This window comes from Zeugodacus cucurbitae, chromosome 4 (genome assembly GCF_028554725.1).
Source record: "Zeugodacus cucurbitae isolate PBARC_wt_2022May chromosome 4, idZeuCucr1.2, whole genome shotgun sequence".
Classification (NCBI taxonomy): Eukaryota; Metazoa; Arthropoda; class Insecta; order Diptera; family Tephritidae; genus Zeugodacus; species Zeugodacus cucurbitae.
This window is the reverse complement of record NC_071669.1, coordinates 58,686,934-58,712,068: the sequence shown is the minus strand read 5'-3', so window position 1 is coordinate 58,712,068 and position 25,135 is coordinate 58,686,934. Positions and strand designations below refer to the sequence as shown.

At 32.1% G+C, this 25,135-nt stretch overlaps 1 protein-coding gene across 5 annotated transcripts; it reads right to left on the bottom strand.

Annotated features, from left to right (window-relative positions):
• Positions 1 to 1,115: 1,115 nt before the first annotated feature.
• Positions 1,116 to 25,131, bottom strand: LOC105220855 (uncharacterized). 5 transcript variants are annotated; one of them, XM_011197386.3, is made up of 7 exons: positions 24,985 to 25,131; positions 23,631 to 23,911; positions 5,747 to 5,978; positions 5,518 to 5,662; positions 5,324 to 5,444; positions 4,579 to 5,267; positions 1,116 to 4,194 (listed from the first exon to the last, which is right to left on the bottom strand). In XM_011197386.3, the coding sequence occupies exons 2-7, from the start codon at positions 23,720 to 23,722 to the stop codon at positions 3,422 to 3,424; spliced, it is 2,052 nt and encodes a 683-aa protein (XP_011195688.2). In that variant the 5' UTR covers positions 23,723 to 23,911; positions 24,985 to 25,131; the 3' UTR covers positions 1,116 to 3,421. The 5 variants fall into 5 exon arrangements, with proteins under 5 accessions (XP_011195688.2, XP_011195686.2, XP_011195689.2 ...); XM_011197384.3 differs by having other exon boundaries at positions 23,631 to 23,923; positions 24,985 to 25,120; XM_011197387.3 differs by having other exon boundaries at positions 23,631 to 23,829; positions 24,985 to 25,056.
• Between the last annotated feature and the right edge of the window lie 4 nt (positions 25,132 to 25,135).

Here is a 25,135-nt window from a genome sequence, read left to right as displayed (position 1 = left end):
TATAAAGGGTCGAGAGGTTGAGTACTTTTCAATGAAGACCGGGAAAATTCGACGAGTTTCATTAAATTTTTTAATCTTTATACTTCGCCTGTATTTCAAAATTGGCAGACACATTCGTTCAAAAGCCGCAATATTGCTTCAAAAATCACTAATTAAAATACTTCCTCCATATAACGGGTGATTTTTTTGAGGTTAGGATTTTCATGCATTAGTATTTGACAGATCACGTGGGATTTCAGACATGGTGTCAAAGAGAAAGATGCTCAGTATGCTTTGACATTTCATCATGAATAGACTTACTAACGAGCAACGCTTGCAAATCATTGAATTTTATTACCAAAATCAGTGTTCGGTTCGAAATGTGAAATCCGCTTTTTTATCGACAAATTTTGTTCAGCGATGAGGCTCATTTCTGGTTGAATGGCTACGTAAATAAGCAAAATTGCCGCATTTGGGGTGAAGAGCAACCAGAAGCCGTTCAAGAACTGCCCATGCATCCCGAAAAATGCACTGTTTGGTGTGGTTTGTACGCTGGTGGAATCATTGGACCGTATTTTTTCAAAGATGCTGTTGGACGCAACGTTACGGTGAATGGCGATCGCTATCGTTCGATGCTAACAAACTTTTTGTTGCCAAAAATGGAAGAACTGAACTTGGTTGACATGTGGTTTCAACAAGATGGCGCTACATGCCACACAGCTCGCGATTCTATGGCCATTTTGAGGGAAAACTTCGGAGAACAATTCATCTCAAGAAATGGACCCGTAAGTTGGCCACCAAGATCATGCGATTTAACGCCTTTAGACTATTTTTTGTGGGGCTACGTCAAGTCTAAAGTCTACAGAAATAAGCCAGCAACTATTCCAGCTTTGGAAGACAACATTTCCGAAGAAATTCGGGCTATTCCGGCCGAAATGCTCGAAAAAGTTGCCCAAAATTGGACTTTCCGAATGGACCACCTAAGACGCAGCCGCGGTCAACATTTAAATTAAATTATCTTCAAAAAGTAAATGTCATGAACCAATCTAACGTTTCAAATAAAGAACCGATGAGATTTTGCAAATTTTATGCGTTTTTTTTTTTTTAAAAGTTATCAAGCTCTTAAAAAATCACCCTTTACTTGTAATTAAGTTTCTCATTTTTTTATTTTCCACAAAAAATGTTTTAAAATTTTTTGCTTTAAAATTACATTAATATAGATATATAATAATTTTACATAGTTTTCCATCGTATGCGATTCATATACATACTTAATTGTAATAAATGTAATGTAATTATCAATTAAATTAATTACAAAATTCCATTTGCTTATGATTTTATACTAGTATTTGTATACATACTGTACATAAATCGGAAATGAAAACAAAAAAAAAAAAAAAACAAAGAAGTTCATACATATATAAGTATATTTATATAATTAAGTAAATAAGCTATAATGTAGTAGTAGTAGAAGTATTTATAACACGAGGCAGGCGCATTAAATAGGAGAAGAGGAAGAAATTGGCAATTTGAAAAGGTTATTTATTGAACAGGCGATTTATAAATTCGAAACATGTACTAGTTAAAAACAAGCGTTTTTAAAGCGCAATTCTAAAATAACGGTTTATTTATTTATAGAAAAATATTTATTTTTCTTTCTAAGATTTCATATGGTTTTCACTTTTCATTTTCAGTTTGTAAGTTTTTATATATGTATGTATGTATGCATGTATTTCGTACTTTTCATATCCACATAATAAACATATGGATTAAGTAAGCTGTTTATTGACTCAGCGCTCTGCTGTACTGTTGTACTGTGAAACGTTTTACTAATGATTTTCAACGTTTGCTTGCCATTTACAGTTAAAAAAATATTGATATTTTAAAAACAAAAAAATATTTAGTTAAATACATATGTGTGCTTTTCACAAACTTGTGTGTGTGTGTAAATGTATGTATGTATGTTCGATTCGCAAAAAAGTCTAAAAATGACAAATTGTTTAATCACAGTTTTTATTAAGCATTAACTTTTCAAAATCTCATCACTTTTTTAATGCAATGACTTTTTTAATTCCAAAATCTCATTACTTTTTTAACGCAATGACAATTTTTTTTGTTTATCTTTTCTTAAAAGTGTGTGAACGAGATTTCAAAAGTAAATGCTGTAAGAAATATATTTTTTCAATGTTGTAATGTTGTTGCTTCTGCTTTGAACGATGTTGTTTGTGGGTTTGTGTTATGCTTTATGCTTTTTGAGTTGTGAAATTATCGACAGCATCAGAACAAATCCAATATTTGTTAACATTTTTGTTTTAAATTAATATTTTTTTTTTTAATTTCTTATTAAATTTAATTTACTATTGAAAAGTAAAAATCTGCTGATCCTCTGAGATATTAATAGATTTAACAAGATTTGGCACAGTTTTCAAGTTTTTTTCAAAAAATTTGTTTATGAATCTGCGGACTTTTGACAAAACAACTTATTAGACTTAAGCGATTTTCTTTTGCTTGATCTTTCGTAAACAAATAAAATATTTTAAATAATTCTTTAAGCAGATGGTTTTGTAAACGTAAGATTTTCTTAGTTAAGTAGTTGAAAATTGTATTGGAATATTTTCAAAAACAGCTTGAGAGCATAAATAGGCCAAGTCGAGATTAGATGTTTTATCAAATTGCCACAAATACATATATGTATGTGCATAATTAAGCTTAAATCTTTACTACATGTTAAATACAGCAAAATAATTTAGAAAGTTGTCTAATATATACAGTTATTAAAAATAAATCATTAATGCGATGCGAAAAATTTTGGAACTTTCATACATATGCTATATGTCTAGATACCAAAATATTGTTAATTCATAAAAAGACTATTTCCTTGACTTAACTACAGTATATAAATATTTTTTATGATCCACAAAAATTTTTTGTAATTAAATTTTTATTTAACAAATATTAGATTTGTCCCACTTTATGCGTTCAACTACAAAAAATAAAAATTATAAACAGTTTAACTTCAAACTTCACATTTAAAATATTTTTCTGTATTTCTTTTCTTACTGCAGCTTACATATTTATAACGAACAGTCTAAACGCTGTGTTTAATAATTCAGACTTACGCCAACACAAGCGAATATGCAAAAAAGTCTCATTCAAGTATAGTGTAGGTCCACTTAAAATTAACGAAAACCAAAAACAAAACACATTAAGCGTGAATAAATATTGGACGCAAGTAAACCTTACTCGTCGCACGCACAAGAAACTAAGATAAAATTTAAAATAATAATAAAATACAGTTATGTGCGCGCACAAAACCACTTAGAGAGCGTCAACTCAGTACATTTAGTTCCATCTCCATATATAGGTAGGTAGTTAGATGCATACACTACATTTCAAAAGTACTGTGGACTCGCTGAAGTCCCGCAGAACACGCAGTGTTTGCTCATTTTCTAAGCAGATTCTCACAACTGCCACTCAAATTTGGCAACGATTTAAACATTGGTTTCGACGTCGACTGTCGTCTTGACGCGCCCATACTCGTCGCTGCAGCCGTGCTGGGTATGGCTCTACTTCGCAGCAAATCCTGTGCATTTTCGCACGCACCCAACTCATCGACTGTGTGCAATGAACGCCGCAAGGCTGCTTGTGTCTGACGCGTCGTTGGCATGCTTACATTCACCGCATAGGCGGCGGGTGGCGACAACGGTGACGTGGGCAGCTCCATATCCAGTATTGTATCGGTCGCATTGGCCGAATGTTGTTTTAACAGTTGACGCACACGTTTATTGCCACCTGCCGGTACTGTGGTTCTTACCGGGTACGTCGGTTCTATGGGCACTGCTGATGGCAGTAAGACGTCATTTACTTCAGCGCCCAACATCGGTTCGGTGTCCGGTCCGATCACCAGTTTTGTGTCCGAATAGCGACGTAAGTCTTTCGTTAGAAATTTATCCAGCTGTTCACTCTCAGCCTCGACATCCGCTGCACTGGGCGGCGTTAATGTGTTCGCATGTCGATAACTCTCTGTGGCGGGATAATCCACCGATGATTCCATGCTCAAACCCATCGAGTCGTTGAGTATGTCGCGGTTCTCTACGAATATCGAGGAGTTTGAATAACGTTTGGTGTGTGGCTTGTAGGCGAATCCGCCTAAACCATTGGCCACCGCATTGGAAACACCTGAACTGATGGAGGGTGCTTTTTGATCGCCACTACCTGGGGGTATAAAAGATAAAATTGTCACTAAGTGAAAATATGTTTGAAATCAAAACTCAGAAAGCAGAGCGCAACTAGTGATTTTACAGAAAAGTTCGTCAGTTTGGAATTATGTATAAAATTCTAAACGTCATAGAAATAAAAAAGATGGCGACGTAAGTCGGGTATACACAATCGAAATGGATCCGGTTATTACCCGACCAAAGATTGTCAACTCGGAATAATTCCTCAAAATTCTTGTAGGAATGCTATCTACCGTTACAACAACAACCTTATTGACCCATATTTTTCCATCTAACAGAACCCAATCCGAACCTCTTTGTCATGAATTTCGGAGAAAGTTAGGGTCCTTCGAAAGAGATGAAATGGCCACTCCGCACTTACCACTAAAACTACTCAATTGCAGTGCATGCTCACGTCCCGTATCCGTTGAAATGCCGCCAGTGCTGAGATCTTGACGTGAACCGCCGCAAACATCATTGACCGAACCGCGACTCGAATTCTCCGAATGCTCGAGTACATTGTGTATTGAATCGTGAAATGGTGTCATGCTACCCGAACCTTGTGGACAAGGACGGAATGATGAGATCTGTGAAACCACATCGTCCAGTGCCCAATCACGTTCGTAATTGCTTTGCAATTGTGCACATTCAATATTTGCCGCCACAGCGACTTGTCCCACCTGCTGTTGCGGCGTCAAATGACTATGGTGATGTGTGGTCGGCAAAACATCCGAATCGGTGTCGCCACCGCTCTGTTGCAAACGATGCTGTTCGGTTGGAAGAATATAATGATGCAGTGGGTGTTGGTGTAGTGTTGCTGCACCTTCTATATCCAAACTGCCGGAAATACTGCCATTGCCACCAGCAGTGGAGACATAGTTATAACCATTCGAGGCCGAAGCGCCATTGGCAACGATTTCAACATTCGGACCATCACCTGCGGTGGTGGGCGCATTAATGCTGGAGGGATGCGGCTCACAGGAACCCTCGTGATGCGTGCGATGTTGGACAGCGGGTGATGGTGGCGACATGGCGTGCACTTTCTCAGGCGCATTTTGTATGAGCAGTATTCTGTAATGGATTTGATTAATTTTTCTTTCAATTGGGAAAAGTAAGTGTGTGCGCACCTGTTTCTGGCCTTCCAACGATGGCATAGATGCAAATAAGCTTTGCATTGGATATACATGAAGACCACGCCACCTGTGAGTCCCACTGTTACCACGGCCAGTTTCGTCCAGAAGGGCCAATCTATGGGGAATGATGTTAGAAAAGTATTCAGAATATAAATTTTCGAATATAAGTAGACTTTATATTCACTTACCAATCAGTCCACGCTTCACATCATCCGCTGCACGTTCGATTAGCACACAAAGCGACCATATAACGCATAAAGCGGCAGCGCAATGAAATAATACCGAACAACAGAGACGTCTTCGCTCGATGCCAGAAATGTCAAGACTGCGCCACTGTAACGATATTAAAAAAAAAATAATGACAATTGAATAACTTAAGCAAAAAAAAGTCGTGCATAAGCACGGAGAATGACTAACCTCATTGAATGGTTTGATTTTTGTGTGCATTATAAATGGAAATTTGCATAATTCGCATGCATTCGTTTCGGATGCCGTTAGCCATTGCTGGAGACACGCTTGATGGACGTATTTTAAGCTACCCGCACAATAGCAGGGCGTCAAAAGGGGATTCTGTGGATCGCTCTCACAATGGCAGATACGACAAATATCGCCGCTGCTCTGAGAGGCCTGACTACTGCCCGATCCAAATCTGTAATATAATCAAAAAAGGCGATATTTAAATAAAATAATTATGTTACATTAAATACATAAACAATGATAAATAATGAATGGAAATATTTCACACGCCGTCACGCAGGTTAATTTGTAAAGCACGTGCTTGAGATTAAATCGTCAAATTATTCGCGTAGTACTCGCATTTTAAATGATCAAGGTTTTAATGTTTTCATTTTTACTTTTATTTGCATTTTTTTTCTTTTGTGTTGTTTTCAATTTTGCTTTTATCGCGGGCGCCTATCGTAAAAAGTCACGAAAACTCGCGCACGTACAAGGAAAATTGCAAGTTCATTTAAATATATCTACATTTATATGAATATGCGAGTCAAAATGGTTATTAAATATAATATGTGTTCGTTTGTATGGTGAATGTGCAGGAATGCTCGGCATTTCGTTTAATTTGTAAAAGGAAAGCTTTTAATGGATCACCAATAAATACTTCAACATTATGCAATTTGAAAAGGTTAAATTCGAAATTTCCTGGTTTTCGTACATAAAAATAAGTTATATGTATATATTCCTCTGTTATAAGTGTTAATGTCATCACTTGGTTTTATAGGTAGCTCAGTGAATGCTTTGCAATAAGCAAGAGGTCTTCAGGTCTATCTGGTTTGGTGTTAATCGCAAAAGGTCTAGTAATCTCAGTAATTACAAGAAAGTTATTTATCGATCAGGAAGCAGCTACGCGAGCTCACCTAATCTAAGATCTCTAAATAAAATAAAATGAAATATTGGAAAATGTAAGAGACATTAAAATATATCAAAAATATGGTGACTATCATAATTTATAACCGAAAAGGTGAGAAATTTGGAATATTTGAAATTCTAGAAAAACTAAAAATTAAATATCGTATACTTCTAAAACTGATATGCAATAGAACATTTTGTATACTCGCAATTTATTGATATATTTTTATCCAGATAACACACAATTTGACCCATATATTCGGCATAAAGTCCAATAGAATAACGAAAATCATCATATATAGTATATGAGGGCTGAGGTAATTCTTGAACCGATTTCAATAATTCTCACCACTAAAGTAGACTATATGCTCATTTAATTTTGCTAAGCCATCTCACATATTAAAGTATAAAGTCCACCGGAAGTTTGAAAATCCTAGGGGAAGTTATGAACCGATTTTAACCAGTTTTGGTATAGACACACTATTAGAAGAAAAAGATTCCCTCTGAATTAAACTAAACTATCTGAGAGATTTACCGATATTTTCGGTGAAAATTACCCTTAGACACTGAGTTCTTTATGTTCGATATCTGGGGCCTTGAAAAGTTATGGTCCGTTTTCGACAATTTTTTCACAAATGATACCTCAATACAGCTCACATGCAGTATTCGTGTAAAGTTTTATTCCGCTATCTTCATTGCTACCTAATGTTATATATTATAAACTGAACGAATCAAATGGAATTCAAAATTGAGTTATATGAGAATTATGATTAGGGTGTAAAGAAATTATTATATACCGAATTTCATTGAAATCAAAGGGATATGATTTTTAACCCATAAATGGGTACCCATTTTCCAATTTCTTCTGCAAAATTTAGTGTTTCTGTCTTTTTTCGTTAGTGAGTTAACGCACTTTTAGTAATTTTCAAAATAACCTTTTTATGGGAGGTGGGCGTGGTTTTTATCCGATTTCAACTATTTTTATGGTGTGTGATAGGATACGTAAGGGAAACGACTGCAGAAAGTTTGGATTGCCAGATATTTACAAAAAAACCTTTTTAAGGACGGGAATACGTCCACTCCCCCCAAAAAAATGTGAGTTCGGTTTTCGCCATTTTGTGGGCGTGGCAATGGTCCGATTTTGCCCATTTTCGAAAGCAACCCCCTAACGGTCCCAAGGAACATGTGTACCAAGTTTCATTAAGCTAATTTTTACTCAAGTTATCCGTTGCACGGACAGACGGCCGGACAGACAGAGATTCGGAGTTTAACCCGTCTCGTCATCCTAATAATCCTAGTACAACTGTCTTCGATGCGTTATTTTTCTGATCGCTATCTTTAGAGTGCTGCTCTCTTGTCAGAAAATTGACAAATTGAAATTGATGAGTTCAATTCGATGCTAGAGAGTATGTGATTACTTCATTAAAGAGGCATAACCATTTGCTTCACTGCCAAAAAAAAAAGATTTTAGACCACTTTTAGTTTATCTCATTCAAAAATAAATATTAAATTTTTTTATTTTAAAAATTTATAATTTCATAAAAAATATAATTGTTGTTTGAAATGAAATTTTGAAAACTACAGCTGGTATAGTGTGTTCGATTCGTTACTCACTAAGGTTTGGCGTATCAAGCAAAGTGAGCTTACTTTTATTCTAACTAAGTTAAGAGTACGCATTTATAAAAAACTGCTTTTTATTCTATCACAATGTAAAATCTACTTTATTTTCCACACAGCTGTAGTTACTTATTTTTAAATACTTTTTAAATCACTGAATTAAATTTATCATTTTGCTGTAAAGTATCGCTACACTGCTGACACAATCTCAGAAGTGCCGACAATTGAAATCTTCATTTAACCCCTTACACCCAACGCTAACCACTTGATGAAAATATTTCGTTATTCAACTGTCTCTAATTGTTAGGTATTATGTACAAGTACAACAATACATACACACACATACATATGCATGCCTAATTTATTACGAAACACAATTACGTGTAAACAACACGTATTCTATCAACAGTTTAACTGTCAAGATTCATTCGTGCAATTGCTGCACATAAACACACACACACATCACACAATCATATATTCATTGTAATGTATATTGCACATAATTATATACTCCACTTCAAATTGAGTGCATTTATTTGTTCGCATGTTAGTTTTCTATACTGAAATGAAATGAAATTATTTATTGAACAAAGTAAGCATTATACAGCTGGTAGAAATGTTAGGAGATAGCGGTTTTATAGCGAAAACTATTTTTCTTGAAAACTTGGAAAATGTTTTTTTAGAAAATATTTTATTTGATTTTTTTTAATAAAATAATTTAAAAACAAAAAAAGCAAGAAATATAATTAACTAAATTCATAAAAGTCCCACACAAAATAATATTTACTTATGCACATATGTATACATAATATATTAATTTAACTAACATACAAACAACTGTACACATGCGTAGGCTTATTTATAGACAAGTTGGCGCAATTAGTTTGATTAAGCAGCAATACGCATTTTACTGTCGACAATTTACATAGGAAAATAGTTAATAAATTTAGGTGCAAATAATCAATCAACTTTTATTACAATTCATTTGCTGACGACACTCTCCAATTCCATTTAATATTATGTGCGACAACATTTTATAAGAAATACATATTGTGTTGGTGTAAAGTATGAACAAATGAAATTGTGGCGTAGGGCGTATGAGTAATATTTTCTGATTTTCATTGGAAAAAAAATATGAATTCCAAAGCGAACATACTTGAAAATGATATGAAACTAAATATAAAGGTTGAAAATTCAAACACTATGCGATTTTCGTTTAAAATCTTATGGAAACATATATTCCAGTTCTGTAACATATATGTATTAGGTTGGCAAATATCTCCCTTCCGCCTTTTTGTCTTTTGAATTTCTCGGTTATGTATAAAGCAGTACAGAGCTCGTATCTGACAATACTATACGCCTTTGAAAGGTCTTGACATAACCTACAAACGGCACTATGCATGATTAGTGTAAACATGGAGTTCACTAACGCTGAAATTCGTGTTATTTTAAGGTTTTCCTTCATTAAAGGCAAATACTCTAAAGAAACGTTCCGTGAGATCAATGGTGTTTTGGGGGATGGTACTCTATCACTTCGAACTGTGGAGGAATGGTTTCGACGATTCAGAGCGTGTGAAAACGACACCACGGATAAGCCAGCCCGCGGAACACCTGTGACGACGAATACCGATGAAATCATGGAAAGCATGTGGCATCTCGTGATATCGCCCGGAGATGGGAGTTAGTCACCAAACCATTTTAAACCATCTGCAGAAGGCTGGATATACAAAAAGGCTTGATGTTTGAGTGCCGCATGATTTGACGAAAAAAAAAACCTTCTGGACCGAATCAACGCCTTCTATATGCTGCTGAAACGGAACGAACTCGACCCATTTTTGAAGCGGATGGTGACTGGCGATGAAAAATGGATCGCATACGACAATATAAAGCGAAAACGGTCGTGACCGAAGGCCAGTAAATCAGACCCAAACAGTAGCCAAGCTGGGATTGACGGCCAGGAAGGTTTTGCTGTGTGTTTGGTGGGATTGGAAGGGAATCATCCACTATGAGCTGCTTCCAAATGGCCAGACACTTAATTTTACCACCTACTGCGAAGAACTGGACCGCTTGAAGCAGGCAATCGACTAGAAGCGTCCAGAATTGGCCAAGAGGAAGGGTGTAGTATTCCATCAGGACAACGTCAGACCACACACTTGGTTGATGGCTCGCCAGAAGTTACGGGAGCTCGGTCGGGAGGTTTCTCGCATCCACTATATAGCCCGGACATAGCGCCAAGTGATTACCACCTGTTCCTGTCCATGGCGAACGCCCTTGGTGGTGTAAAGTTGAACTCAAAAGAGGCTTGTGAAAAGTGGTTGTCCGAGTTATTCGCAAATAAGGAGGGAGGCTTCTACGAGTCGGGTATTATGAAGTTGTCGTCTAGATGGAAGCAAATTATCAAACGAAACGGCGCATATTTGAAGTAAATCTGAGCACAGTAACACTTTTTATAAAACATTGAATAAAGAGCAAAACAAGGGAAGCGGTATTTGACAACCTAATACTTTTGATTACCCTTTCTTTCAATCTCAGTTTTGTTATTTCTTTTTGATACAAATATTAACTCACATTTCACATTTTCATTAATCTTAGCATGTAGCATTTGTACTCTTTTGAAATTATGATATAGAGTAGGTTCAATTCGACTAAGAACCATGGAGAACTGATATTCCAACAATTGCTCCATTTAGCCTTCTGGTAATATGTGCAGAAGCATTTAATTTGTGTTCAAATTAATTATTAAAAACTGGTGTTATGTTAATATGCACTGTTTTCCAAATTTTTGATGTAACTGTTTCGACCTTTTCAAGTCCTTGGTAAAAACTTCTCTTTACACAATTTTTTTTTGGTTATTTTTGTTTTGATTTTCGTTTAATTTCCAAATTCAGGCGTACTTTGTGAGCATAACATAATTTCTAGATGTTCCAAACCTGAAATCCACTGAATACAGTCTTCTAGGTAGCTTTCTTGAGTTAATTTTAGTTTCTCACTTTGTATACACCTACGTTTTGAACTTTTCGTACGAAGTAATTCTATTCCGATATAGCTTCTAAAGTAAGGTTTTCATGTTTTTCCAGTTTTGTGACTGTATATATATCCATATATAAAAAGATTTACTAAAATTATTCTTATCTGAGTATATTAGTGTTGCTGACGCTAGCGCGCAATTTCTCTGTCATAAAAGTTTTAAATTTATTGATATAACAACGAATTTTACAACGCCTTTAGAATCAACTAGTTAGTTCCAGGAAATTTGTGATCAAAAAAAGTAACAAAAATAAATTAAATAAACTAGAATCATAATTACAATTACAGTTGATAAATTGCTATATAAATATAAAAAAAATCAGTTATTTCACCAAATGTATTCTAAGTTTTGAAAAATATGTAGTTATATATATAATTCAACGCCTTAACTAACCAATGAGTTTGGCGTAAAAAAAGCCTAGAATTCCTGCCTTCGTTCAAAGTTTGTACTCAGAAAACCGGAAGAAAGAATTTGAGATTTATTTCTTTTAGTAAATTTTGGACAAAATACAAATCTTTGACAAAAGAAACAATGTCTTAGATTAGCTTCCTTATTGTGGCTTTGGTGGTATTATGAATTAAAAATCTTTATAGTAGAACTAGAACAGAATCTCATAATTTCCTAAATTATTCACAATCACATAATAAATCAATAAAAATACCAAATTCAGTTCCTGGTCAAATTAACCACAAAAATTAATTGTTCATTGCTTCTACATAACCTTCAAGTTAATACTATATCAGAATGTTGATCATGTTTATTACAACGGGTAAATGTTAATTACGTTTCCATTAGTCACTAAAAGAGGTCAACAAAATTGATTGGTTAGGTGACACTGCTGAAGCTTTTGGGCAAGTGAAGTTCATTAGAGATACTGCTTTAACTAAACTAAAAATAGTTATTATAATAACACAACTAAGAATATGTGGACGAAAGCGGCTAAAAGCACACAAAATAAACCGACAACCAACTAACCGCACATTTAGTAGTAGAAGCAGGAAGAAATTAATACCAGAAAAAAAAGAAATTTATTCATTTCGATGACAAAATGTGACAACGGTGTTTGTGAAGGCATGGACATGGATAATATATGTATACTCGTATATGTATATACATTAGTTTGGATATTTGGGTTAATATAATTAACATATATTTCAATTATGTTGGAGTATCCGATGACATTAAATGACCTTGGCAGTCATTCGATGAGTAAAATATAACATAATTTCCACCCACTATGCACTTAAATACCTACATACATACATATATGTATTTATTTCTATTACATTTATTCGCTCACCCTCTATATAGATGGTAATTAAATAAATATATATGTATGTAAGACAATATCAATTCAACTAACAACAAAGAAAGTATATTACATTAACTAGAATCGGTCACTGTCGAGACCACAACACCACCGCCGCCACCACCCCACAACCAATACATTTGCGCAATAATTTTTGTTTTGACGAGGAAGTTGCCCTTATTGTAAAATTAATTATATCGATCCTGAGGACATTTTTGCAACTAGGGAGAAATAAAGCCGAAAAAAGGTGGAAAACAGATACAAATTTTGCACTGCGGGCTGTGAGTCACCGCATGTGGTGTTCATTAAATAAAGGAGCACTAAATGTACATTAAGTATATGAGGTTTGAAATTGTGTGTGAGCACTTTAAAAGATTGGAATTTTATTTTTGATATTTGTTTAAAACTGTGTAGTTGCAGGAATTGAGGTGCGGCATAATAACATTTAAGGGGTTAGATGGGTTTCAAAATCTGAAAAAAAGTTTTTATTTTTAAAATATCAATGTTCGAAGAGATATATCCTTTGGAAGTTCCATCCATCAGGCACCGTCAGTACGAATGTAAAGCTTTAAACGCCTTTATCTCAAAACACAATTTTTCAAGTCGGTGGACACGATATCTCAAAAAGTTATGAGGCGATTTTGTTCAAATTTTTCACATATCTTTGGAATAACATTATCTAGTTAATGAACGAAGATTTTTTTTTATTTTAATTGCAACTTGTTTTTTTAAGCCAATATATGGCAAAAATTTGACCAAAAAATTTAGTTTTTTGGTTAAAATTCTGTCAAAAACACAAATTTCAATATTTTCTGTTGTTCATTAACTAGATTTATCCATGTACTATAGAAATATTTTTGGTTTACTGATTTTGGATGAACCAAAAATGAGTTATGATGTCCACCGCAAGACCTTTTTTCGCACACTTCATGGAAGATGAGGTGTCAATGGCTGAGTTTTCGGAATTTTAAATAAAAATTTCACAAAATACTGTTTAAATATGTTTCTTTGATATGCTGAATTGTTTAAATGAAATACTCTGGAACTTCTCTAACATGAATAACCATTATCCTCAAAAAAAAAAAACTTCGAATTAGAGAGACTTCGAGTTATAGAAATTTTCATTAAAACATAGATTTTTCAAAAACATATTTTTTTCTTTTATTTATACACAGTTATAATTATTTACTTCGCATAACGTTTTATTTGAAAACGATTCTTTAATTTTGTTGGATGCACTTGGCTATTGTTTGACTCTCAACGTCTATATCCAATGCTTTTGTTACATGATTTATGAAATCCATTAGAGTAATAGCATATTTTTTGTTCTCCTCCATACGATATAGAGGGACTCTTAGAATTGTGCCTTGATAGTAAAATTTTAAATTATGTCGTATGCCCTGGTCGAAAAGTTCGATTTATGGAAGGAGGTTTGTATGAAATTTGACTTCATTTGCCAATTCAAGAGTTCGAGTTATGGAAGGAAATTTGTATGAAATTTGATTTCTAAACGCTATTGCCAATACAAAAATTCGAGTTATAGAAATCTTCGAGTTATGGAAGTTCCGCTGTACATGATTGTAAAAATACTCTTGTTTGTAGCCTCTGAAACCCACCTAACCCCTTAATTCAAAAAAATGTAAAATATTTAAGTTTTAAACTAAACGAATATAAATCTAATTAGCTAAACGCTCAAATATATCAGAATCATAATACATTGCTAGTCTGTATAGAAAGTTATCGTCATTTTGCTTTGACAAGAACATGAATATAATCTAAGTAATCTAAATCTGAATATTAGAAACATTACTTGTGTGCTCTATAAAAAAGGTCTATCCTTACCACACGCTACCGCAGATGTTTGTACAGCAAACAGCTGTCAATAGTAAACAAATATAACTCGGATTTCTTTATCCACCTTTTCTTTGAAGGATTTTCACATTTCATCTGCTTTAAAAGGTGGTTAAACACGGTTCCTCTTTTCATTTAAAACGATTTACCTGAAATGAAGCAGTCTTTCTAACACAGGGAGAACAGTATGACAAAGTAAACAAAACGATCTAAGAACAAAATCAGTGAAGAGGGAACTCGAGTTGCGAATATACCTTTGTAAGCGACTGGCAGTTGAAGAACATTAGACATATATATAGGATATACATAGGTCTGCTTTACAGGCTTCAAAAAATCGATTTTTTTGTTTTGTTTTAAATCTCTTCCAAAACTATCCAAGAATATGTCTTTAAAATTCCAGAGGTCAATTCGACATTTTTTCGAAGCTAGAGCAGTTTTAGTGGGCGAGCGTCGAACAGGTGCGAATGCGAACCCGAAAACTTTGAAGCGCGTTTTCTCGAGTTTTCATTTTCACAAGTGTTGGAAAACGGTGCCGGCGATAACAAAAAGAATATATGTCCGATCGAAAAAAACCAAAGTGATCTAGCTTCAGTATTAAATTATCTTCTATTTGAACTAAAAAGTTGGAAAAAGTATTAAAGAAAAGTATTATTTAAACTACTTGTTTTGCAACTTAAAGTCAATTTTTTTTTTCAAACTTCGAAAAAATTTGGAATTTTATAACTTCTTCGGTATTTTTTTATTTCATAAAGAAAAGAAACTTATAAAATTAAAACAAAAAAAAAAATTTGGTTCGACTGTTCAGATGCATCGCACGACCTCCATCACCGGCACCGATTTACAAGTGCAGACTCCAGGCACTCCAGAAAAATACTTACAACTTTGAAAAAATTTCAATATTTTTTAATAATAAATATTGTTTTTTAAGCCTTAAATATAGTACACTATCGTCTCAAAATTCCGTTTTCCGCAATCATTTCCTTGCCTTAAAAAAAAAAATTGCTGAAAAAACGATTTTTTTCGGCTTCTAAAGCAGACTACTGCCTTAACTCAGTAAAGTGTGATATGACCTACAGAGCATTGATACCAAGTAAGGCATCTAACGAATAGTTACTTCCTCTATATTTTTCAAAAGTTTTGCGATAATATTTTTTATTTTTTTTATTTTTATTTTTTTTTTCAAATTCATAAAAAACATACTATCGCCTTCCAGCTAATTTCTCTAGCAAACTATAAACGCACGAATGACATCGAATATAAGTATTTCACTATAAAGGAAATCTATTTGCAAACACTCACTGACACCTGCTGCAAAATACAAATTGTATACGCAATTCAGCGTGCCTTTGTGAGTTTAAAGTGCTTATTTATGTTCTATCGAAATTATGTCAAAGAGTTCAATTTATTGATTTAGACATATAATAAGTAAAAATTTAAAAACTCTGTAAACAGAAAAGTCGTTTCATATCGTGAATATTTAAACGGCGAACGTGACACTTTTGTAAATTGACAATCAATGCGAAGTTATAGTATACATATAAGGTAAAACATTTAGCGCTTAACGGCAACAGACTGCTTACCGCACGTACATTGGCAGTACGCTAAGCTGTTGACAGTCCCACCCCGACGACAAATAGCAAATTATTAAAAAAAAAAATAATAATAAATTTATATTTGTAGTCACATATGTATGTATGTATGTATGTAATTTAGTTGCATAGTAGCACAGCTATTTTTCTTTTTTTTTACAATACTTTTTTGTTATCTTAACTCATTTACACTTTTGCATTTTTAACTTTACTTAAATGATGATGATCAAAGTCAAATAAACACTTTTTTGTATACTCAAGCACTTACAGCGTCAACATTTTGCACAAACAATTTTTTGTAAGTATTTGAGTGTAAAGTATTTGAAAATATTATCTGTTATTAAATTAATATATTAAATTTTTTCTAATAATTTTATTTATTCTGTCTCCTTAGTGAGTTTTTTCTTTTATAAATCAACAGCTATTACATACATACACACTTATAAGTACGTACGTGCAAATCAATTTAATCCATTAAATGAAAAAAGTAACAATCATTCATTAATTAAATTGTAATCTCACACGTAATTGCTGTATTTCCGTGTCAAATGCATTGTAATAAACCTAATATCATTGTGTAGAAGATACAAACTGATTAAATTACTGATCCAAAGCAAATTTATTTCATTTTACTTATAAAAAGTCAGTTGGCAACACGCTGATACACTGCTATCGGCATAATTGGCAAATCTAATTTGCCTTTTCACACAGCCAAATTAATTGATCAATTAACATTTTGTTTGAGAAGCCAGTTTTTGCCCTTCACATTGCCGGCATTTTTGTTTTTGCTCTTCATAAGAAGTTGGTAAGTTTCATCAGCTGATGGCTATTTTTTATTTATTATTATTTGTATTATTTGTAATACATTCTTTGTCGCAGGATTGCATTACATTTTCAAGTCGATGAAAATTCAATTGAAAATGTAGAAAAATTAGATTTTTATTTTGTATGGTAAATCGATTATAAATCCTGTGTGAAAAAGCTATAACGAATGAATTGTGGAGTATAAATAAAAATTATATTTACCAAAATCGAATAGAAAATTTAATATGAAAAACTATATTTTATATACATATTTAACTTGTTCATTAACTGAAAATTGAGTGATTTAACACGTTTGATGCCATTTATATGTTACTGTAAATTGGAATTTGTGATCAATTTTTTAACAAAAAATATCAGTTACCACCAATTTCACAATAGCTGCCACATTATTCAACTCAAAAGTACAATTATGTCAAAATTAATATTAATATATGTAAATATCTAACTGGTCGGCTTGAACTAATGCCTTAAAAGTGATATGAGGCCCGGCAAATTTTTTTCCCTAATATCGAATAAAATAGAAAAATCTACATATAATTAGCATTTAATTAATTTAAAAGCTGATAAAATCATGATTAATTGCTTATTAATTGCAAAACCGCACTGTTCGAATGCCTCGTACAACTCATATTTATTAATTTGAAACAATTTTAAACTGCTTTTCCAATTCACATGAGAGCTTCCCAAGAATACGAGCACAAGCAAGAATATTAAAAAGTGTGAAAATGCAAATAAATTAATTTAATTTAATTAAGAATATAAAAATCAAATAAAGAAAAAGTATAAATTCACATTTAAAAATCAGTCTCAAAAAAATTTTAGATTATTTAATTTAGATTAGTATAAATTATGAATAATTTTGCTTATTTCCTTCTTCGTGGAGCCATGAACATAAAAAAATACTTTTTTGTAACTACAAACAAAAAAGATTATTAAGTGAATCAACATGTTCAAGCCGCAATGAACTTATGACGAAAGCTCAAACAATTTTATATATTTAATAATATATATATTATATAATACAATTTTATATATTATAAATGTACGCAGCATTTCCACACAAAACCAGCGTTTTGATAAAATTCTCAAAATTATGATATAAGTCGCTGCAAATTGTATAAATTAGCGCTAAATTCGTTAAAAACCACAAAACGACAGAGCACATAATAAAACATTTCTTATATCTAGAGAGGAAATAAAAAAAATAAGAAAATATCAAAAAAAAAAAATAAAATAAAATAAAGTGCAAAATGCCTTGCGTTATCACGGACCTGATTAATACAGCTTGTAAACAGAAATCGACGCGTTTTGTAAGGCTCATTTCATTCCCAGTTGGTTTCAAAGCAAATGTGATAACATTATATACATACAAATGGACATATTTATTTATGTATATATGGACAAAATTGCATGCACAAGTGCATTTTCTTCCTTACATGTGGACAATTGTATGTACTTGTTATTTTTAGCTGACATCAATTAAATAGAAGCATTATCAATACGAAATACATACATACATATTTGTACCCTATCAAATTCCTGAATATTATAAATCGCCGTTGGTGGTGCTACTCGTGCGCCTAGCAACAGTAATTCATGACAGTAACTGTGACATAAATATGGTCACCATAAACTCTATAACTGCTGAGTTCTAAACAATTAGTGACACACTTTGTCACTAACTGTCACTCGTTCGGACGAAGGTTAAAGGTCAGGCAGAGCCAAATTTTAAAATAATTTTTTCCCTTTACAAGGCAGTCTTAAACCTCCAAATATATTTATCTTAAGAAAAACTTTTCCACAAATATCTTTAAACCATTTTGAGGTGAATAATTGCTTAGAGAACTAGGAGGATAATAACAGAATACACAGCTTTAATATGAAAAGTTAATTAAACAGTAAATTTCTAAAATTCACAAATGTATGTATATAGTATGTGTACGTCTGTTGTCAACGAAAAAAATTAATTTTTATTACTTTAAAACAAAAATAATATTTTTTTTTTATTTTAATTTTACATTTTATGTGTTTTTCGAACTTTTAGTTGTAAAATAACAAAACAATGTAGACATATAATTAAATTAAGTCAGAAGTACGTTGTTTAAAAACATTAACTAAATAAAAATTGAATTAAATTAATATCCCATATGTCCAAATAGATATTATAATCCGAAAGTGGTTTGGAACCTGGCTGGCTTTAAGGCAACAGACCACTTGTCTGGCAAACGTGTTTGTAAAACTAAAAAATTATGAATACGGAACTGCGTTAGATCTAATCTATTACATATGCAGTGAAGTGTAAACACCAGTGTAGACCTTGGGGCAAGTTGACATCAAATATGGTTAGACTTGTCATAATATTTTCGCAATATTCATTATTTACAAATGCATTAAATCTATCAACACTGTTAAGTTTTAATTTACATACAAGTATATGGTATGAATAGATACATATGATATGCAAATAAATATTATATACATACATACATATATAAAACTAGTATTCGCACCCTTTTGACACACAATATATTATTATTGGCATAAATCAATTAGCGGCCATAAAGATTAATGAATCCAAGCACTTGATAATTAACACCGGTCAGTGGTAATCGAAGTAAGCTTACATTTACTTGAAAGTAAAACAACATGAATCAGTGTGGCAAATTAAAATCAGATGCCATTGAAAACTACTTATAATTGCAGAAAATATATAACTTTAAGTAAATAGGTGTGCCAAAATTTTTATTCCTACCAATTAATGCATTAATAAACGTCGATTAGTGATAAATAGTAATGACGAAATCACACTTTCAATTCATATTGTAGTTCATTACTAATTACAAATAATTACTGACATTGTAACGGAAACTTAGGAAATCCTCTTTAATGTGCTTATTAGACTAGACCCCTAATGAGAGCACTTTCATGTCTATGATTAAGGATTTGCATTTTATTGCAACTTAGCTGATAAATGACGTTAGAGTCAGCTAAGTTAGCAAATTGACAACTAACAAGAACAAAGTTAACTTGGTTACAGTTATAATTACAGTGATTTAAATGCTTATGACTCGTATTAGTCAAACTGGTTTGTTTTAATTCCAATGGTATTAATCTAATAGCATTAATATTAATTGGCACTTAGCTGAATGCAAATTTCTACACCTGTAAGAGAGAGACAAGCCTCTTGAAGCTATTAATTTAACATTATGGTATTTAAAGCGGAATATTACCGGATATAGTTAACAGTTTGCTGAGAAAGTAACCTAACTGAGGATCGGACCGACTCTCTCATTCCAAGCACCATTCTTGAATTTGTAAGAGTGCTGGCACTCGTGGAGTTATTGTAGACTTAGGGAGGGTACAAAAGACCACAGGTCGTAGTGCATTCCTCTAAAATCTCTATTCTATTCCAACTCATTACTTTGCGATTATTGTATAGTTGATCAACTACAATATCTGTTTACAAGTGAGTTGTTAACTCAATTGATAGTTAAACTCATATACTTTTCAACAAATCTTCCGAAATAAAAAATACATATCCATATTTTGCTCAATCTTCTTAATTTAACTGCTCAACTGCAATACTGGCATGCAGACTAACTTCAAAGTCAATGCGATTTATTAAAACCGTATAAACAAAAATAAAATACGCTTAACATAATTGTACTATTATGTCAGCTTGTGTTATTTTATACATTCATTGTAAATCAATATGTAAATTACAACCATACGGAATTGAATTATAGATTTATGCTGTCTGTGAATTGTAAACCAGCTGTGTTCTGTTTCTCGTGTAATTTGCAGTGTGATTAGTTGAACAGAGTGTGTGTGGCAATTAATTAATTGATACTGCCTTATCGTAATTGTACACAATCTAATTATACTATATCTATTTCAATTAGTTATCTTTTAACAGGATGAGCTATCTTATTTACTTAGAAGTAAAGAAACTCCTGCTCTGTTAAATTTACTATTAATGAATAATTGCGGAGAAACTTCTTCGGTTATAAATATAGATTTCTCATTTACTAATTTTTAAAATTGCGATTTTACTTTTACTCGAATTATTGATCAAGAATTTTCAGAATTAAAAAAGTTTGTAATTTTAATTTATTGTCGGCAAACGCGTTCAAATTCTATAAAATGAATTATTTCACAAGTGTTATTGGTATAAAGCACAAATGTATTTTTCTAAGATCTTGAAAAATATAATTTTCGCAAGCTAAAAATATATTAATAATTGTCATACAGTACAAAACTTGATAATTAGAGAAATAAATATAAGCAAAATTGTAAACAAACAACTTATCGGTTAAATGTCAACTTGCAAATCAATAAATCGATTATCGGTAGCACCTTATCATCGCACATCGACTATTAAAACACAAATCAAATACATTAATTATAAAATATAATGTTTGTTAGATTTCTGTAAGGTACAATTTCAATAATAATCTAGATAGAGTATTGGTGAAGGTTCTCGGGTTTTTTAGTGGTTAATTGATTCCTTAATTTATAGTTTAAAGTAAAAAAAATATAAAAGATATTAAATAATATTTATTATTGCTGACACCATATTGCAGAATTAAGTTCTGCTTAATTTGTAGCAAAAAAATCATAAAAAATTATATAAATTGTTTTCATGGTCATGCCAACTGCGTTTGAGGCAATAAACTTCCAGTAAATGCTGGATATAAATATAAAATTTATAAGTGGTGAACCCCTTTTTTGTGCGCGCACAATCTTATCTGTGTCCATAATATTAAATAAACGTAGAAAAATGCAGTTTTCAATCAACTTTTTTATATCAGTGACAGTTAAAACAAATATTAATAATAATAAATATTTTATGTGTATACATTATATTTTTATTATTTGGCGCACTGTTTGAGCTATACTTGTTTTTTCGCTTAGATGCTATCGCCTATATAGAATTAGAATTGGTAATATAAACAGCTGCCGCTGTTGGCTCTAATCAAAGTGGTCTGTTGTGTACTATATACAATTAAGTATATAAATAAGTGTATATACATAGTTATACACGGATACATATGGCTGAATATGCACACCTTTATATGTATGTTTGTCAATTAACAGCCGCATTTCTAGTTTACTCAATATACTGTTGTTTGCTTACACTTGGGAAAATTGGTAACTTGAAATGCGGGATTTAAATTTGGATGTGTTACTTTACTGGCAAATTTAAAAGTTTTATAAACATTTATATTATTAAATGAATAAGTGAACAATCAAAATAACAATATTAAGAGTAGAGTTTCAGTTAAATATAAATCTATTATCAATTATGTAAACACAACAAAGTATGCTTCGTGAGACTCGTCATCTTTCAGTATAATTTCTAATGATTGTGAGTAATCTCCAATTAGTGTAATTTTTCTCTCCCTTGCGTATATCTTCATATGACGTACATTCACAACAATTCTTAGTAAAAAAAAAAAAAATAAACAAGTAGCTTGGAAAAATGATACATCCGAGCAAATGTTGATATATTTTTTTATTAAATACATATATGTATTTATCTACATATTTGTACGAGTATATCGAAATATACTGCAGGGAGCACTATATTTTTTTTTTATCTACACCGGATGAGTTAGTAAAAAGTGCGATAATTCGAAATTATTAATAGTGTATTGTATTAAAATATCAAATACATATAAGGGCAATTAAAATATAAAAAATATAACATAAATAATCACATTTTGTTGACATTATTGTCATGTAGCACCAAAATTAATAAGCAATAAAAAATAATTTTAATGAGGATTGAAATTCATTTTTTAATTATAAACAATTATCTTCCATGAGATACATATATTGAAATAATCTGTATGTTGCAAAAGCGTATCGCTTTCTGGTAACTGTTAAATATTAATGTCCATATATTCGTGTTTTTTAAAGCAACTTTCAAAATAATGAAGCACACAAAGAAACTGTGATTAAAAATTTTAACGTTGCCAAAAATTACCGAGTCAACATTAAATGCTGATTAAATTTACATATGTATGTATGTATTGTTAAAAAACCTGTTGCAATAACGGAACTTTACTTCAAGTGGTAAATAAATTTCAACTGTTGGGTTCCAACTCGTATTGGTATCGATTGCATATGTACTATGTACGCCATGTATACGTTGGTCTCATATAAACAAACGCAATTATTGCCACAACGACATAGCTTTTATATAAACAGGAGGCAAAGGAAATCAAATCTTTGTACAACAAACTGTTTAAGAGCATTTATATACAAACATGTTAGTCGTATTTTCTCTCTACTATAAATTATTAAAAATAAAACTCATGTGATTTCAGGGTATTTGTCACATCAATTACTTTTAAAGTAAACACAAGTTCCAATTAGCTTAAATTAGTAGGTGCATAATACCAGTAATGTAACTATACCAGCTACTATATGGAACCGCTTTTAAGTATTGAAATACTGCAATTTCAAATAGTGAACAAATTATATTTCAATCGCAAACAGCTGTTTCAGTGTTTATAGCACAGCAGATACAAACGAATCAACCTGCCACTTGGAAACTAATGAAACTTTGCATTTTTGATATAGACCACATTCTACTGAACAAATATGCGAATGACAGTGTTTGGAACCAATGTTCCAATGCAATTTTAGAACCAGTTGTATTAACACTCGCCAATAATATATTTATTAAATTACAATTTAATAATTTCCACTCACCTGACGTTAGCGTAATGATGGCCAGAACCGGTGCCAGTGCTCCAGTCGACATGTTCGATTTCTGATGATGTTTTCGTATTGTCGCAATGCATTATAGTTATTTGTATTAATACAGCTCACTTATGGGGTTTCTCATAAAATTACACTTTTTATAATCGATTTAAAGTATTTCGTACTATAGAGACGTTATGGTCGCTTGCTACGCAACATATGTATGTATGTAGGTAAACACCTTTGTTAGTTTTATTATTATTTATTGGATGTAGCAGTTTTTGCTCTACCTAAAAATATTTCTTGATAAAAAATATTTATATATTTTAGGATTAAAAATCACTTTATGAAATCTTTTTAACCTACAATCACTTCAGCAATTTATTACGTTTGCTTCCGTAGTTGTCGTATCAAATCTGATAACAAGCACACATTTCTTAAAAAAATTAGTATTTTTGTAAATTTATTAATGCAAATCGCATTAAGTGCATGTAAATAAAAACTATGATTCAATGTACGGGCGTGGATTGTCGCATCCGCTATATATTCACTTTCCTCTTACAACGCAAAGATACAAAGCGAATTCGCCAGGAAAAAAAAAAACAAAGAAATAAGGAAAAGATACCAAAGCGTACGCGAAATGAAAGGATATGTGCAAATATATGCAAGACAAATTAAAGAACACAACAAAACTGCTTAAACGTCAGCCAAAAAAGAATGCAACAAATCTCTTTTCCACTTTAACGTTTCCGAATTTCGAAGATTCCTAAAATTCATTGCAAACAAATAAATTTAGTATGCTGTTTATTATACACATATGTACATATATTACATATAGCATTGTTTTGTTGCTCTGCTAATTTGTAAAACAGCGAAGAAATGCGTCGCTACCAGCAAATATGTGGCATAGGGCCAAATAAAAAAAATCGACTTCCAAAGTATGTGAAGGTTAAAAAGTTTTACAATTCGATTTCTCTTGAATTCACAGCAAATTTTATGGTTTTAACGACACTTGTATACAATTAATACACATTTTCACTCAAGTATTTATATTTACACAGATGAAAACATAAACATATGCCAACAAAATCTTATAGCTTTAGCAATATATAATTATTTTTTATGCCTTGGATTTTCTTATTTATTACACTTCATTGATTTCTGTTGGCTTTCTTTCCGTGCCTAATTGTAAAGGCACTGCTTATGGGTGTAATGACTCAAAAAACCAGCTAATATCCACTTTTTAAATTGGTATACCACATATTGCACAAGCACCCAAGCACTTTTTATTATCACACCAACAATTCAATTTGTCGATATTTTTTATTTGCAATGGCCAATTTTTCTTTGCTAAATAATATACCTCATATATAAACTCTCTTTTACATAGAGCTATGAAAACCGAACGAACGAGGAGAACAGCGGCGAATGCCAGATTACAAGGCAAACAATAAATATTCGTTTTGCACAGACTTCCAGATTCGGAAACAAGGGTAAACAGTTTAAAGCGGCAA

What these genes read in the sequence shown, in the direction of transcription:
- LOC105220855 (XM_011197386.3), bottom strand. Translation starts at nt 23,722, where the DNA reads ATGCATTGCGACAATACGAAAACATCATCAGAAATCGAACATGTCGAC. An exon ending in TGTGAAGCGTGGACTGATTG is followed by an intron (nt 5,445 to 5,517) that starts GTAAGTGAATAT and finishes CATTCCCCATAG; the next exon opens with ATTGGCCCTTCTGGACGAAA. An exon ending in GCAATTGAGTAGTTTTAGTG is followed by an intron (nt 4,195 to 4,578) that starts GTAAGTGCGGAG and finishes TTATACCCCCAG; the next exon opens with GTAGTGGCGATCAAAAAGCA.